The sequence below is a fragment of the Prinia subflava genome, chromosome 1, assembly GCF_021018805.1.
Source record: "Prinia subflava isolate CZ2003 ecotype Zambia chromosome 1, Cam_Psub_1.2, whole genome shotgun sequence".
Taxonomy (NCBI): Eukaryota; Metazoa; Chordata; class Aves; order Passeriformes; family Cisticolidae; genus Prinia; species Prinia subflava.
This window is the reverse complement of record NC_086247.1, coordinates 139,168,910-139,183,418: the sequence shown is the minus strand read 5'-3', so window position 1 is coordinate 139,183,418 and position 14,509 is coordinate 139,168,910. Positions and strand designations below refer to the sequence as shown.

At 36.2% G+C, this 14,509-nt stretch overlaps 1 protein-coding gene across 12 annotated transcripts in view; it reads left to right on the top strand.

Moving 5' to 3' along the window:
- ZNF438 (zinc finger protein 438) overlaps window positions 1–14,509 on the top strand; it is a 52,326-nt gene that overhangs the window by 18,882 nt on the left and 18,935 nt on the right. For 10 of the 12 annotated variants that reach the window (XM_063414690.1, XM_063414680.1, XM_063414651.1 and 7 more), the window contains one exon: window positions 13,963–14,019. The exons of the other annotated variants lie outside the window; for them this stretch is intronic. In XM_063414690.1, the coding sequence (XP_063270760.1) occupies window positions 13,992–14,019 (28 nt within the window). In that variant the 5' untranslated portion in view covers window positions 13,963–13,991. The remainder of the gene's footprint in view (window positions 1–13,962; window positions 14,020–14,509) is intronic. 12 annotated transcript variants of the gene reach the window in all.

The following is a 14,509-nucleotide window of genomic DNA, read 5'->3' as shown; positions in this document are numbered from 1 at the left end:
GCTTTTCACCCAGAGGGAGTTGGTCCCTGGGACAGGCTCCCCAGGGAAGTGGTCACAGTACCAAGCCTGATGGGACTCAGGCAGTGTTAGGACAATGCTCTCATGCACTGGGGTGACTGTGGGGGTGGTGCTGTGCAGGGCCAGGAGTTGCACCCTGTGATCCTTGAGGGTCCCTTCCAACTCAGGATATTCTGTGATTCTGTATTTTTAAGGCTTTTTAATTTTATGGTTTTAGATGAACAGTCATGAAAACAGAGAACCTTACAAGGTATTTAGTAATTTGAAAGTTGTTAGGAAACATAATACACTGTATCCTTATTATAGGTGTGATTCTCCTGTATAGAAAGAGTTCACTTCATCTGCTGATGCTCAAAGTAATTTTATGTTTTCTTATCTGCTAATTGTATTACATGTTGTCTAAATTTTTTAACTATTGGAACCTTCTTCTAAAATTCTTATCCAAAACTTCACATTTCAGAAACTTAAGCTCAATTCTTCAGTCTGTATAAAATAAATTTGCCTTCCAGTCTGTGAATTTTCATGATACTTAAATACCACAGTTGTTACAGCTATTGCAGTCAATTTTAATTTGCAAGTTTTAAAAATATTTGCAAATTAAATACGTATATAGCCAGAAATACTGAAAAAATGTTTACTTACTTATCTGTGAAGATAACTGTCATCAATGGAAGTATTTATTTTTTAGATTCATCACAGGAATGTGGGTTTGAAGGGAACTCTTTGTCACTGCAATTTTGTTTTTCATTTTTAAGGTTAATTCAGTTCTAACTTGTAGCATGTCATTGACATTTACATGGTGTGGACCATGAGGCCTGCATGCAGCAAGTGAATTCACACAGATCAGAAATAGCTTTGAAGAAAAGTCCAAAATGTCTTTGGCAGTTATCACCATTATTTTTAATCTCCCCTCCTCCCTTCCAGTGCCCTAGAAAGAAGTAGTTGAGCTGGATGAATGAATGTTTGATACAGAGGATGATGCAAATTGTTGGCATGCACCCAGCGCACATCTCAAAACTATTAAGTTTACAACACAGATCTTACATTATTTCAGGACTAGTGAAAGGTGAATGATTTTGAAGAGCAGAAGTGAATATGGTAGAAATAATATGCAGGGTTTTCTGCTTTGCTGCTGCAGGGGAAGCATTAATTTTTTTTTTCTACAGAAATATGTTTGGTAATGTTGTCTCTATATTAAAACCCATATTTAAATCTTAAGGGATACCATATTCATTGTCCAGGCTTCTATAGTTTGCTGTTTAGTGCAAGTTTTTGAGATAAAGCAAAACACAGCCGTGTTAAAAAACCAAATCACAGCCGTGTAAAGAAAATTGTAGCAGACTGAAATAATTTGTATGTTAAAACATGTTTAATGAGTGTTTACTAGAGAATCTCTCTAAAAAGTGAAATGTCACAACAAAACCTTACAGACTTTTCTGTGGTCTTGTATATTAGATGTTCTGTTGTTTGCTTGAACAGTTCTTGCCATTCACAAGACGAGTAGTAATGTGCTAGTGTTTTTTATCTGAAAAAGGTACATTGGAGACTTTTTATCAATGTAATTCAGATCCTAGAAAGATGAGTAGTTTCTTAAAAGTAATTTTGTATTCAGTAAAGAAAAATTATGAGGATTCAGTCTGTTGTAGGCATTGGGAGCTTGTGCTGATAAATCACTTGGCCGCTAATCAATTTCTGAAGCTTTGAAAAGACTTCTTTATATCCATCTGACAGTTTTCAAACAAATAAAAACCACTCTGTTGTCTTCTGTACAGATTTTCTTTCTGAGGCATGTAGAATAAATAGAGCAGGTGTGTTAGAGCTGTGATCTAATTTTGCAGGTTGGGAGCCAAAAACAGGTTCTGCGTGCAGATATCTCCAGCTTTAATCTTTAAAAGAAGAGCAGACTTAAAAAACAAGAAGTACTTGAGCATAAAAATGTAATTTGCTTGACACCTACTTGTTCATTTAGTACTCCCAGAACAATTCTTCTCGTAGGAAACATGATTTGTTTGGTTGAAACAAGGTAAAGGAAGGGAGTGAAGCAATACAATTTTAAAGAATGGGGAGCTGATGATGGCAAGCACTGTATGGCTTGGAGACAGGAGATTAAGGAGCTAAAGTTATTAATAAAAATCTGTGGGCAGTAGAGTACAATGGAGTTCTTTAAATATAGAGGATGTTCTTGAAGGGTACAAAAGCTTAGTAATGATAGAAGTCCAATACTGGGCAAGGATGATAAATTTCTGCTGTGCAGAGAAAGGCATAAATATTCAATAAATAGTTTGTTCTGTATTCAAAAAGAGGCTGGAGGATGCTTTTACATCTCACCACCTCCATCATTAGTGATGGGAAGAATGTTTTATCACTGTACCAGCAACTATTAATGTTAAATGTTTTTAAATCTGCTGCACTGACACCTACAGATACTAAAAAAGAAAAAAAGCTTAGAAGCTGTATGAATTATTCATTTTGAATTTTAACAAATCATGGAACAGTGGAGAAATTTTAGAAGGCTGGAGGTGAAGGGGAACTAATGTGCCCAAATTTAGAAAGTATAATAAGTGCACCTTGAAAAGGCCGATAGTAGTATGCTGTCAGTGAAGATTTAAAGGAGAGTTGCATATTTAATGCTGATGAGAAGAGGCAAGTCAGACCTACATTGTACTGCTGCATGGGGTTACTCCTTTCTGTAAACTGATACTAGGTTGACTGGCCTGTAGTTCCCCAGATCCTCTCTCTTGCCTTTCTTGAAGATGGCTATGTGCCATTTTCCAGTCTTTGGGAATCTCCTTTGATGCCATGACTTTTAAAAGATGATAGAGTGCATCCTTGTGGTGACACCGATCAGCTCTCTCAGCACTACTGAATGCATCCTTCTGATCCTGGGGATTTGAACTACATCTTCATTTACTGTTGGTGTTATATCAGTGCCTCGGCCTCTTCATGGTTTTGTTCACCTCCTCTGCTAAGCATTAGGCCCAGTTTTTGTTTAGCCTTTCTTCTGTGACCTTTGCCTTTCTTAACTCTGTGTGTGCATGCTTGAACAGTGTCTTAAATCATTAGAACTCTGCTGTAATCAGCAGACTGAGCATGACTAGCAAAGTTTGTATTTGGACATAAAGTAGGAATTAGTGCTGTTATTCAGAAAATAGATGTTTGGTTATTTAATTGCCCTAAGTGAGCAGAACTTCAGTGTTAGAATTTGAAGGCTTGACATGACTCAAGCAGTGTAGGTGTCCCACAGCATAGTTTTTATGGTAAATTAATGAAAAGGTACTGTGTGTCAAACCAAAAAAACCTAGTTACTTTAAAAGCTTGGTCATGCTTAATTTTTTGCCTCTTGAAGTACTAATTCAGTTTGGTCTTGCTTAGTTTGAGATTTAACTGAATGCATTTGGAATACAAATATCCGTAGGAACAGAAGACAAAGCTGGAGGCCATAGAGAAAGAAGAATGTTCCCAGGGTTAGCATAGACTGCACACCACAGCTGGTTGCTGGACAGCATCCAGGAATAATTTTGACATGTTTATTTCACATTTTTTCTCCATGAACATGTTTTAAGGACACTTCATTAAAAATGTCTGATAGTCTTTGAAGCTCTGTGCCTTTAACGTTTTTCAAACAACAAACAGGGTGGTGGATACAAAAATGAAAATTATTTTGGCAAGGACTATTTGCACAATGAGACCAACACAAGCTGAGTGAGTGAAGGCAGTAAACTAGGACAGATTTTTTATTCTTTTTTGTATTTTCAACTGTGTGAAAGTTTTTTAGTAAGTGTGGTTCATCACTAACATAGTGCTGATAGACAATAATAGACTGCAAGAAAGAGATTCATTAAAATAAATCACAGAATATGTTGTCCTGTATATTTTCTCGGAAAGGTGTACCAATTTGAGCAGCAGCTGATATTTTATGTGCTTCTTGATGCTAGTCAATAAAGTGTGTCACCAAAACTAGCTATGCCTGTGGAATATTTGTGTCTATTTAAATTCTACTGTTTGTATTAAAAAATGTATTTATACCAGATTGACTAAAAAATACTAACTCTGTTATGTTCTGGTTGTTTTTAAAATAAATGACGCATTAGTCACTTCAGCCCGGCAGTTGCTTTTTCAGTTGGGTCAGAGCTCAGGAAGCTCCCAACCAGGGAACTGGGACATTCCATGCAGGAGACTCCATCAAAGTGGTGGCAGCCCTTTCCCAGAAAATGAGAGGGATGTGACCGAGCAAAGAATGCGGGCGAACAGCTGAACTTCTTAGTCTGGGCACAGCAGCAACAGCGAGGGCAGATGCTGCCTCTGCTGCCTGTGCTCAGCTCTCAGCTGCGCTGTCACCTCCCTGGCTGCAGCTCTCACGAGGGTTCCAGAGCTGTAGTTCACATCTCCAGCTGTGGATGTTGAACTGCCCTTAATTATGCAAGATAATTCTGAGTGCATTGGTTGCGTGTTGGGAATTCTTTTTACCTACAAGTATAAAATTTATGCAATATTCTTTAACACTTAAGGCACCTACTGTGACAGAACTTATATAAAATGTGACCTTTTAATTTTTGCACTAACTTTGAAATCCTGGGTTTTATGAGGGTGCTTCAGTGAGATTGTGTTCTAATTTGTCAGCTTACTGTTTGATGATTCTTCCAATGTAGAACAGTTTATTATATGCTTGGGAGGCAGTAAATGTAGATGGAAGTTGCTTATGCTAATCATTTGATTTTTACAGAGTTTATAGATGTGACTTGTTAAACACACTACTTTCTGGTGAGTAGGACCATGTTTGGGAAACATAAGATGCAACTCATAGCTGAGTAATTTTTTTAATGTTGGGTGTTGTAAAAAAAAAAAAACAACTATTGTATTTCCATCTCTGGTTTTAAAAGCATACATAATCTCGAAGAGTACTGAACAGTCAACTATCCAGGAAAACCCCGTCCTTAGCCCTGAGACAGTCTGGGCTAGCAGTGTTAGAGGCTGAGTTTGGGGGTAGAATCAGTGTAGCAACAAGACAGTCAAAGCAGTTCTTAGTACAACATCTGATTCGTAACCTGGAATATTTTTTACTGCAGGGCTATCTGCAAGGAACAACTGTGCCTCACAACAGTTACACATGCTCAAATGAATTCTACTTCAGTAGACCTTAGAAGTTATGTTTGAGTTCAGCTGAAGAAAACAGGCTTTTTCCTTCAACATAAGTCACTAAATTTTTCAGTGTATAATTCAAATTAAGAGCTTTTTTTGTTTGAGAAGAATTAGGCCTTAAAATTTAGTTGCTCTTAACTTCTGTCTTAGGAGTTTGAATGCATGTTAGAGGTGAGCCCTTCTGAGAGGGAATTTAAACAGAGAGTCATCAATAGGTAGGCAGTTTGAATTTTAACGTCTTGGAAGTACATCCCATCTTGGCCTAGGTCATTTATTGCTTGATTGGGCACAGTCATAGTACACGGCTGTAATTTTTATTTTTATTTGTTAGTTCTTGAATGCTTGTTTTGCTTGGGTCTGTGAATATGATGCATTGAACTTAAAAAACATACACTGCATTTTATAGAGGATATTGCTGCACCAACTTTATAAATGCCACATTGTGGCTTTCTTGATGTTTTAAGTAACTTGTAATGGAAATTCTTATAGAAAAAACTGTAGATGATGCTCTTATTTGGTACCATGGCAAAATTGAGTTCTGTGTTCAATTTTGCAGCTGTAAAATCAGAAATAATTCCATTGTTTTAGTCAGAATTTCAAAAGCAATTCACCTTGCAAAGCCTGGAGTGTTTGTTTGTTTTTGTCAGCTATTGGTTTTTCTTCTAAATAGAACGTTAACAACATACTCAGACTATATGAAAAAGATGAAACCTTGTATAAAATCCTTTCTGAATAACACAGGAAGTTCTGTCAGAGGAATGCAGATTAGTGTTGAGGTAACCCAAAATACTTCAGTCAAAATAGAAGAAGTGATTGACTATTTCTTAGTCTCTACAAAACTTAAGGGCCATCTGTGATTCTGTGAAGAATTTAGCTTCACATTTCAAACAAATCAGTCGAATTGTGCAGGTGATTGTGGCTCTTAATCCTCTGATTATTCATGGAATTTTTAGGGCTGTGTTATCTGAAACATTCGAATACTTTTTTTTATATGTGTGGCTATTTTGAGGTATTAAGTAGCTCCAAAATATGTTAGGGCTACCAAATTAAACTGAACTTGCTCTCTTTTCAGCATTACAGACCTGGCTTGTTCTTTCTGTAGTTTTAAATTAACAGAATCCTAAAGCTTTCACTGGAAGTTGGAACCCACTAGTAATAACTTACTCTTCAAATGTTAAAGTTGAGGTTGATAAAAAAACCCCAAGTAAAATACAACTAATGGATTTCTTTAGTCTTTGCTGTAGTCCTCTTTAATTATTTTGGTTGGTACCTTTGTATGTTAACCCTGTTTTGCTCTTTGAAATAATCTGGTCTTCTGTAGTGTAAAAACAGGTTATTAATTAGGTAAATAAAAAGTATATATGGCATTTTTTATTACAAAATATCTTTATTCTCTGCCGGTCACTCAAGTTCTCTTTAATCTGTCAGCATAACTGATGGATTAAATATGAAATAGGGGAATTTTAGGTAATTCTGAAATGTGGTAAGAGCATTGCCATAGGAATTGATGGAACAGTCTGTCCTATGTATGTAGACCAAAGTTTGCTGTCATTTTCAGGCTACCCTTTGCTGTCAGTTAGTAAATACAATTTGATTTCTGAAAGGCAGTTGTTGATGTTTTCAAGACTCATCCAGACAAAGCTGTAAAGCCAGTGTTGACCCTGTTACAAGCAGGGAAGTTGAACAGGATGACCTTGTGCAGTTTCTGCCAACCTGAATGATTTTGTGAGTAGCTGTGTACAGAATCACAGATGTTTGTCTAGTTCTGGGAAGTTTTAGTGTAACTCCACTGAAATTGCTGTTTAGTGTTTGTGATATTGTTTATCTGAGAAGAAAGCTAATGTACTGCATCAGGTACACAGTGACATATAAAATATGTAGTCTGGTCTTATCAGATCAAAAGAGTATTAATTAGGAACAGAAGTCAAAAAGTCTCACAATTTAATCAGGTATTGCACACTGAAAACCATAATGGTGTGTTGCACTTCTACTGTAAATGACATAATGTATTGCTAAAAGAAGTGTAAGATACAGAGATTGTGTCTTATGAAACTGCCTTGTTGAGAATCCCAGCAAAGCTTCTAAGCAGTTTAGACCCAAGCAGTAAATGAATGCTTAGTTAAGAACCACGATAACATGGTGGTGTGGAGGAACATGAGTAGAAGGAACTGTGCTGTTTGAATTTTAAAGTAAATTCTAGATTAGTCATTACCCACTAAGAATGGTACATGTTTCTGTTTCTTGTTTTGTTTTAAATACTAAGTTAATTTGAATTTAAATTGTAAGAACTATGGGCAGTATAGATTTCATGTCATGTGTTATAAAAACGAAATTTGTATTTTCCAGAACTATTGTTTCTAGCTGTCCTAAGAATCAAGAGCAAAATCTTTCAATTTGTATTGATTCTTCATTTCACAGTTACTTTCACATCAGTAATAACCCAGATTGTATTTTAGAACAGAAGCTTTGACCTTTTAATACTAAGTAATGGCAAAGATGTCTAACTCAGACATGGAATTTATATGGGTCTCCAGTTTGTGGCATTCACAGCACTCCTACCAAGAAGGGATTTGCTGACGAAAACATAATATGACAATCTGTCTTTTTAAATTGGAAATTTGGAAAAAGAGATGTTATTTTTTGACATTCAATGAATTGTCTAATATTAGGCATAATAGTGACCACGCTCTTTTCATTTTTTTTCAGAATGAAGTTGTTTTCTTAAATGGAAAATCATTTGGGTTATTTATAGTCATAAAAACTGTTCAAGTCCACTTTATTTTAATAGACATATGTTTTATAAAATGAAGAATCAATATTGCACCTTCTTTAGCCTTCTTGAGAAATTTCACTTTCATACTTTTTTTGGTGGGTCTGTGAATTTGCTTTTTTTGGAGGTAGTTATAGTTGTAAAGTAATAATTAGTGAGACTGTATGCTAGTTTGTCCACAGTAGTAGCAAATGTGTGGAACAGCCTCATCCCTTGCAGCGTATGTGCTAGTCTTTATTCATACATGTGAAAAACCTTCAAGCTGATTTCAAGAGACTTATCTCCTCATGAAAAGCAATCATTTTTCATTTGCCTGCTATTTTAAGCCGAACGCTGATGTTGCCCTATGTTGTTTCAAAAATAAGCTTTTATTCTCAGCAACATGTTACTGAAAGTGGCATAGAACCTGTCGTGTAGGCACAGTTCCACTCTGACAGATGGGCAGGGTGTGGGATTGCCAGCCAACCATTGCCCACATCACCCAGCAGAGGATGAAGGGAAGCGTTTTTGTCCAGGATTGCCACTGTGGCATTCAGTGCATGTAAGGCTCGAAGTTCAGGAAATGTGCTCGGACTGCTCCATCTCACAGGATGAGCAAAAGTTTAAAAATAGCCTGGGTTGTGGGTTCTGCTGGGTTTGTGCTGTTCTGTTTCTTTTTGTGGTTCTGCTGAAGTCATCTAATGGGCTCAGCCAAAAGGATTCTGCCATGGACACACATTTGTCCAGGATGAATTATCTAAGTATGGAAACATAAGCAGTGAGCAATTTCACACACTGTTGTTTGTGACTACATGCATATCTCGTTGGATATAGAATAGGAAGACTATAATCTGATACAGGATTAACTCCTGATGTAAAAATATGTAAAATAGAAAACATGGAATAAATCAGATGTTTGAGACTGAAGATACAAATAGTGAAATGCAGAGTATTTTTGCTGGTTTTCAGAAATGCAAATCAGCTATTGCTTGGTGATTGGGGTTTAGGATTTCGGAGGGGTTTTTATTTTTTAAACAAGTTGGCTTAATGCCTTGTGCTTGATTTTATAAAGTAGCCAAGCACTGCAGGGTTTTGGCAAATACATTTGCTTGAACAAATGCTTTTGTGTATTACAGTAGTCAGTCATTCTTTCTGTCATTTTTATCTTCCTCTCTATTTTTTCATCGTTTCAATGTTTTATTCTTTTATTTCAAGTCTAACTTAGCGTTTATATAACAATCAATTTTGCCAGCTTTCCTGGAAGCTGTGCTGATTCAATACATTTGGTCTTCTTGGGGAACTTGGTTTCGGTTGAAAAGTTTCTAAATTAGAGAAATACTGTTTGCATGGCACTCATTTACAAGATGGCATGGTATGTGAAAGAACAGGTGTGAAAAATGAAGTGAATAAAATTTCTTTTGAAATACAAATGGGCATTTCATGGGCTTCTGTCAGGAGAATGTCTTTTCTAAAATGTACCAAGTATTTAATTTCTCTTTTTAGCTGGATGTTTTCCTCCTGAAATTAAATTACATATTTAACTAACACTTCTTTATGTGCTTAGTTTTAAATTAAAATTCATAATTAAGCTTAATATGAAATTACAAGATTTGATTTAATGCTTTCTTCCAGTGCCTGAACTAACGTTCACTGCATTAGAAGGTGCAGTTGTCATTGAGAAGCTTTGTTCTTTTAACAAAAGGTACCAAAAATAAATTTGGTTGGGGTCATAGTGGTCTAGTTTAATACTGTTATGATAATAAGTCCTATAATTACTTTCAGGTAGTTCTTCTTCCCAGAGGACGAGGTTTTTAGTTTTGATGTCTGCTTAAAGCACGAGGATGACAGTAAAATTAATGTCATAACCTTTACAGCCTATTTATCGCTTTCTCTGTAATATCCTAAAGGATTTTGTGTAACATCTAAAATAAATGTCTTAGTGTGGACAAGCATCGAATTAGGTTAATTGGGTTCAACTGATATTCATATTCAGTGTGTCTATCAGGACACCTGTTTCATATAAAAGACCTGTGGGTATCTTCCTGTGAAAATTGCTTTTAAATTATTACATGTATATGCTCTGCTTCCTTTGATTGTTAAAGACTGAGTTACAGTACGGGATTTTTTTCGAGTTTGCTTGCTATTTTTACCTCTTAAGGGATAATGAAATTTATCCTTTCATTCTCTGGTAACATAAGGAATAGTACAGGCATGATGGAGCTTATTTTATAGCATTAAGAGAGATTTTACTTTCTAATTCTGTCCAGCTTCAACTCCACTTCACTTGAAATTCTTGTAATAGATTTCTTTTCATCTCTGAGTAGTCAGCAGATTTCTAGAGAACTAATTTGATTCTGGAGTACTGTGACTTGAATAGTTTTATTTAGTCTCTTATGGTAGAGTTACAAACTGAGCAAAACAAATTTTAAGATTATATAGAATTTTAATTTTTTTATCCTTTTGGTAAGCTCTCAGATGGAGAAGAATTTATGATATTGCCAGATAGAAATAATCCATATCATCTCCTGTATTTGGAAAGAGTCAGTATTGGACTCAAATATAACCAGGGAAGAATGAAAGAACATTTGACTCTCCAGTATTGAATAAAAACATCAGGACACCCAGTTGGTGATCACCCTAAATTTTTTTCTGGATGTAAGAGTGTAAAAAAGGTACAAAATTTAATTAGTAATTTTAGTTCTAAGCTTAGAGGTTGTTTGCTGTTTGCTTTTTTTTTTTTTTTTTTTTTTTGTGGTTGGTTTGGTTTGGTTTGGTTTGGTTTTTTTACCATCAGCATGTTTTTTTATGGGAAGTAGTCAAATCAAGCCAGATTTATAGGGATATAGGAAAAAAAAAAAGTAAACCTAAACATGCACAGGGCAGGCATAAGTAGTATTGTGGATGTTATAACCTTCAAATTCTAAAAGTTTAAATCAATGCTCTATACAGAACTTTCTGATAAAACTGTATTTTATGTTTAGGACATGCATAAAATGTGTGTAGGGTAACAAGTATCTGTTAAACAGCCTAACAGAAAAGTGTCAGAAACTGTCAGAGAAAAGATGAAAAAGACAGGATCACAGTTGATGTATTTGAAAACAGTATAAAACACAGGTTAAGTGCACAATGTTTATGGTTTGCTTTGTGAACTGTATATGCACAGTCAAAGAAAAGATGTTTTAACACAGCCATATGTGTAAGGATGGATGGAAAAAATTGAGGGGATGATAAGAATTTGTCCTGATTTCAGAATCTTGAGCTCTTCAGTTTTTCCTAAAAGGGAAGATACTTGATTAAGTATCTCCAAATATAAAGTGTGGTGAAAGTTTTTCACATAAAAATAATAAAAATACTATTCATGAATTGCTAAAAGAAATTATCAATGTTAATTGGAGAAATTATATTCTTTTAAAATTATTGTGATGATTAAGAGCAGGTGATCAATGTGTTTGTCAAATAAGGACTGGATTTTCTAGGTTAATACCATTACCTTGCTGCAGTTGGAGTTGAATTCAAATCAGAGATGCCTTTACAAAATGTTAGGGTTTATATGATAACAATTAGAACAATTTTGTGTTGTAGTGTTAGGGTTTATGTCTGGGAAGAACATTGGCAGAATGTCTGGAGCTTCTATTTCCACATGATATTCTCAGAACTGTTGATCTGTACCCTGAAGTCTGGTTTGTTATAATTCTAAAAGTAGATAGTAACTATAGATGAGGCACCCTCTTAACATGATTTAATGCCCCCATAAAGAGGGAAAGACCATGAAAATCTAAAAAATGTGACTTCGAAATAATAATTTTGAGAAGCTTTATTTGAACATCATTTCTCAAATTGTTTTACAAGAATCTGTCTTGCTTTAAATGTCTCAGTGTGTTTTGAAATGCTGTAAATACTAAGGGGGAAGAAAAGCTTCACACTGATTCTCTGAAAAGCTGTTATTGATCAATATGGCTTTAAAAGAAGAATGCCTTACAGTGTGGGTGACAGATAAATTGGAAACCCACACTGATTTCTAGAAGTGTCTCGCTGTTCCGACATTCCATCAGTGTGGCCTGTTCCATTGTTGGATGTGCAGAGGGAGTTGTCTGTGTGTTCCCACGACATCAAACTGCATTTAGATGAGGCAATGTGTGTTTGAGTGCTGGGTCTGACAGCTCGGGGGTTGGCTGCTCAAGTACCACGGACAGAGGCTCTGTGAGGCACTCAGGGATCTGCTGATTGGCATCAGCAAACCTCTGCCAGGAGGTGCTGGTTGATGTGCCAGAGCTGCTTGGTAGGTGTGGATCAGAACAGAAGATAACAGGGACCAAAGAGGTACCTGTTTGCTGTGTGAAAGGCTTCCTCACAGCAGCCATGCTCAGTGTTCTTCTATGCTTTGATGTTGAACTTCTTGAAAATGGAATTGGTTTTCTCTTTTTTACTTTACTGCTACCTACAGAACCATCTTCTTCCCAGAACCTCACCATTGCTTTTTGAGAGTCAGTTGCATGATAGTAAAGAAATATATTCAGGGCTTATTTTGTTGGGTATTTGCATCAGTATTTGTCCAATGTATTTCTGTATTTAACTAAAACTAATCCTTGGTACTCCATGTAATCAGAAGGTGGGTCTTGAGTATTTGTCTGGCATGTTCTTTATATAAGATTCTCCTGGCTGTTAAACTGGTCAGGAAAGTCAGCAATCTCCACATCTGTGCACCTGGCTTTGTTTGTGGGAATGTTGGGGATGGGGATTGTTATGAAAGCCTAGATCTGAGTAAACCCCCAGGAAGCTGTGGTTCCATCTGTCAGTCAGTGGACTTACTGTTACCTTGCCATAGCCTCCAGATGCATCAGGAGAACAAGAGCTTTATACCCTTTGTGATGTCTGACATGTTAGTGGTGTTCAGTTGAACTGAACTATTATGCAGCCATTCCAAAAGCTAGACCATTTTATGAAAAATAAATCTGAGTGGATAACAACAGTTTTATATTGTCATTATATTATCCTGTGTCTCTCTTACCTGAATGTTGAATCCCACTTCACCAGAGCTTGAACAGCATACTCAACTGCACTGGAAAGAAGTAGCCAACTCTTAATTTACTGGGTGGCCACTTAATGTAAAGCTGTTTTGTCAAATGTAATGCATCATATCTTCTCATAAATACCAACAGCACATTCAGGACAGATGACAGTGTAATGTTTGGTTCACAAGAGCAAGGTAATGTCTTCATTGTAGCATCCATGGAAGATTCTGTTGGTCAGAAAGTTATGTGGGATCCATGCAGTCACATAGAATCACCATGGTTTGGGTTGAAAGGGACCTTAAAGGCCACCTAGTTCTGACAGCCCTGCCTGGCCAGGGAACCTTCCACTAGATCAGGTTGCTCAAAGCTGCATCCAGCTTGGCCTTGATGAAGCACTCACAGCTTCTTTAGGAATCCAGTGATTCACCAGCCTTACAGTAAAGAATTGCTTCCTAGTATCTAATCTAAACCTGTCCTTGTTCAGTTTAATGCCAATGCTCCTTGCCCTGTCTATAGATGCACTTGTAAAAAGGCCACTCCAGCTTTCGTGTTGGCTGCCTTTAGGTACTGGAGGGTGCTATAAGGTCTCCTTGGAGCCTTCTATTCTTCAGGCTGATCAGCCTCAACTCTGTCTTCATTAAGATGTGCTTCAGACCTGTGATCAACATAGGGATCTCCTATGTATCCTCCCCAACAGGTTCACATGTTTGAAGGGAAATTATTGCTTAACTCTGTATTATCTGTGATTCTTCAGAACGCATGGCCATGTTGGGGTTTTTGACTGTCCTCTTTCCAGGCTTTCAGAGGATTGTTTAATTACAAGAAGCCTAAGTTAGTGGTACACAGTGTTGAAATATGGAAAGCACATAATAGGGGTCCAAGAAACACTTGGTTTAAATGTCTGGTGCTGTTTTCGTGAGAGCTATGGACATATTGGGATCCATTCTGAAATACAAGTCTGGAAACTATTGCCATTGTCCTGTTCATTTTTTGTTAGTTTTTAAGAAATTATCAGAGCTTCTAAGTATCTGTATTTCTTTCTAGGAACATTGTCGTAACTGTTAAAGGGCATAATGCAGAATCCGTTAACAGTTTCTGCAGGTATAGTATGCTTTCTATATTTTATTAAGAAATTAGATGCTTGTGATTCAAAATGTGGAAGAAATCTCATCATTATTAATCACTGTATTACTTGTGTCTAGTATTCTGCTGTGGTATAATTTGAAAAAAAAAAAAAAAGCCAGCAGCATTTATCGCTTTAAACAATTAAAATAGCTAAAATTGTTCTCTTCTTTAGGGCATTGCTAATTACTGTTAACACTGGTAGTTGAAACTTGAAGTGCATAAATCTGCTTCTTCTTTGATTCAGCAGAATTAAGTATTCAGGTTTTATTAAATTTTTTTTTAATCCTTATATGTTTGAAAAATCCCCATTATATCTGATCCCCATATTAAATGGGGTTAAATCTATCTGCAAATTATGCTACACAATTAGCAGAAACAGGAAAATAAACATTAACCCAGATTTTTTAAATATCTTTTCTTCAGCATTCTCATCCTTACTAATTTTTTATGTGTTTAATTCTTTCTT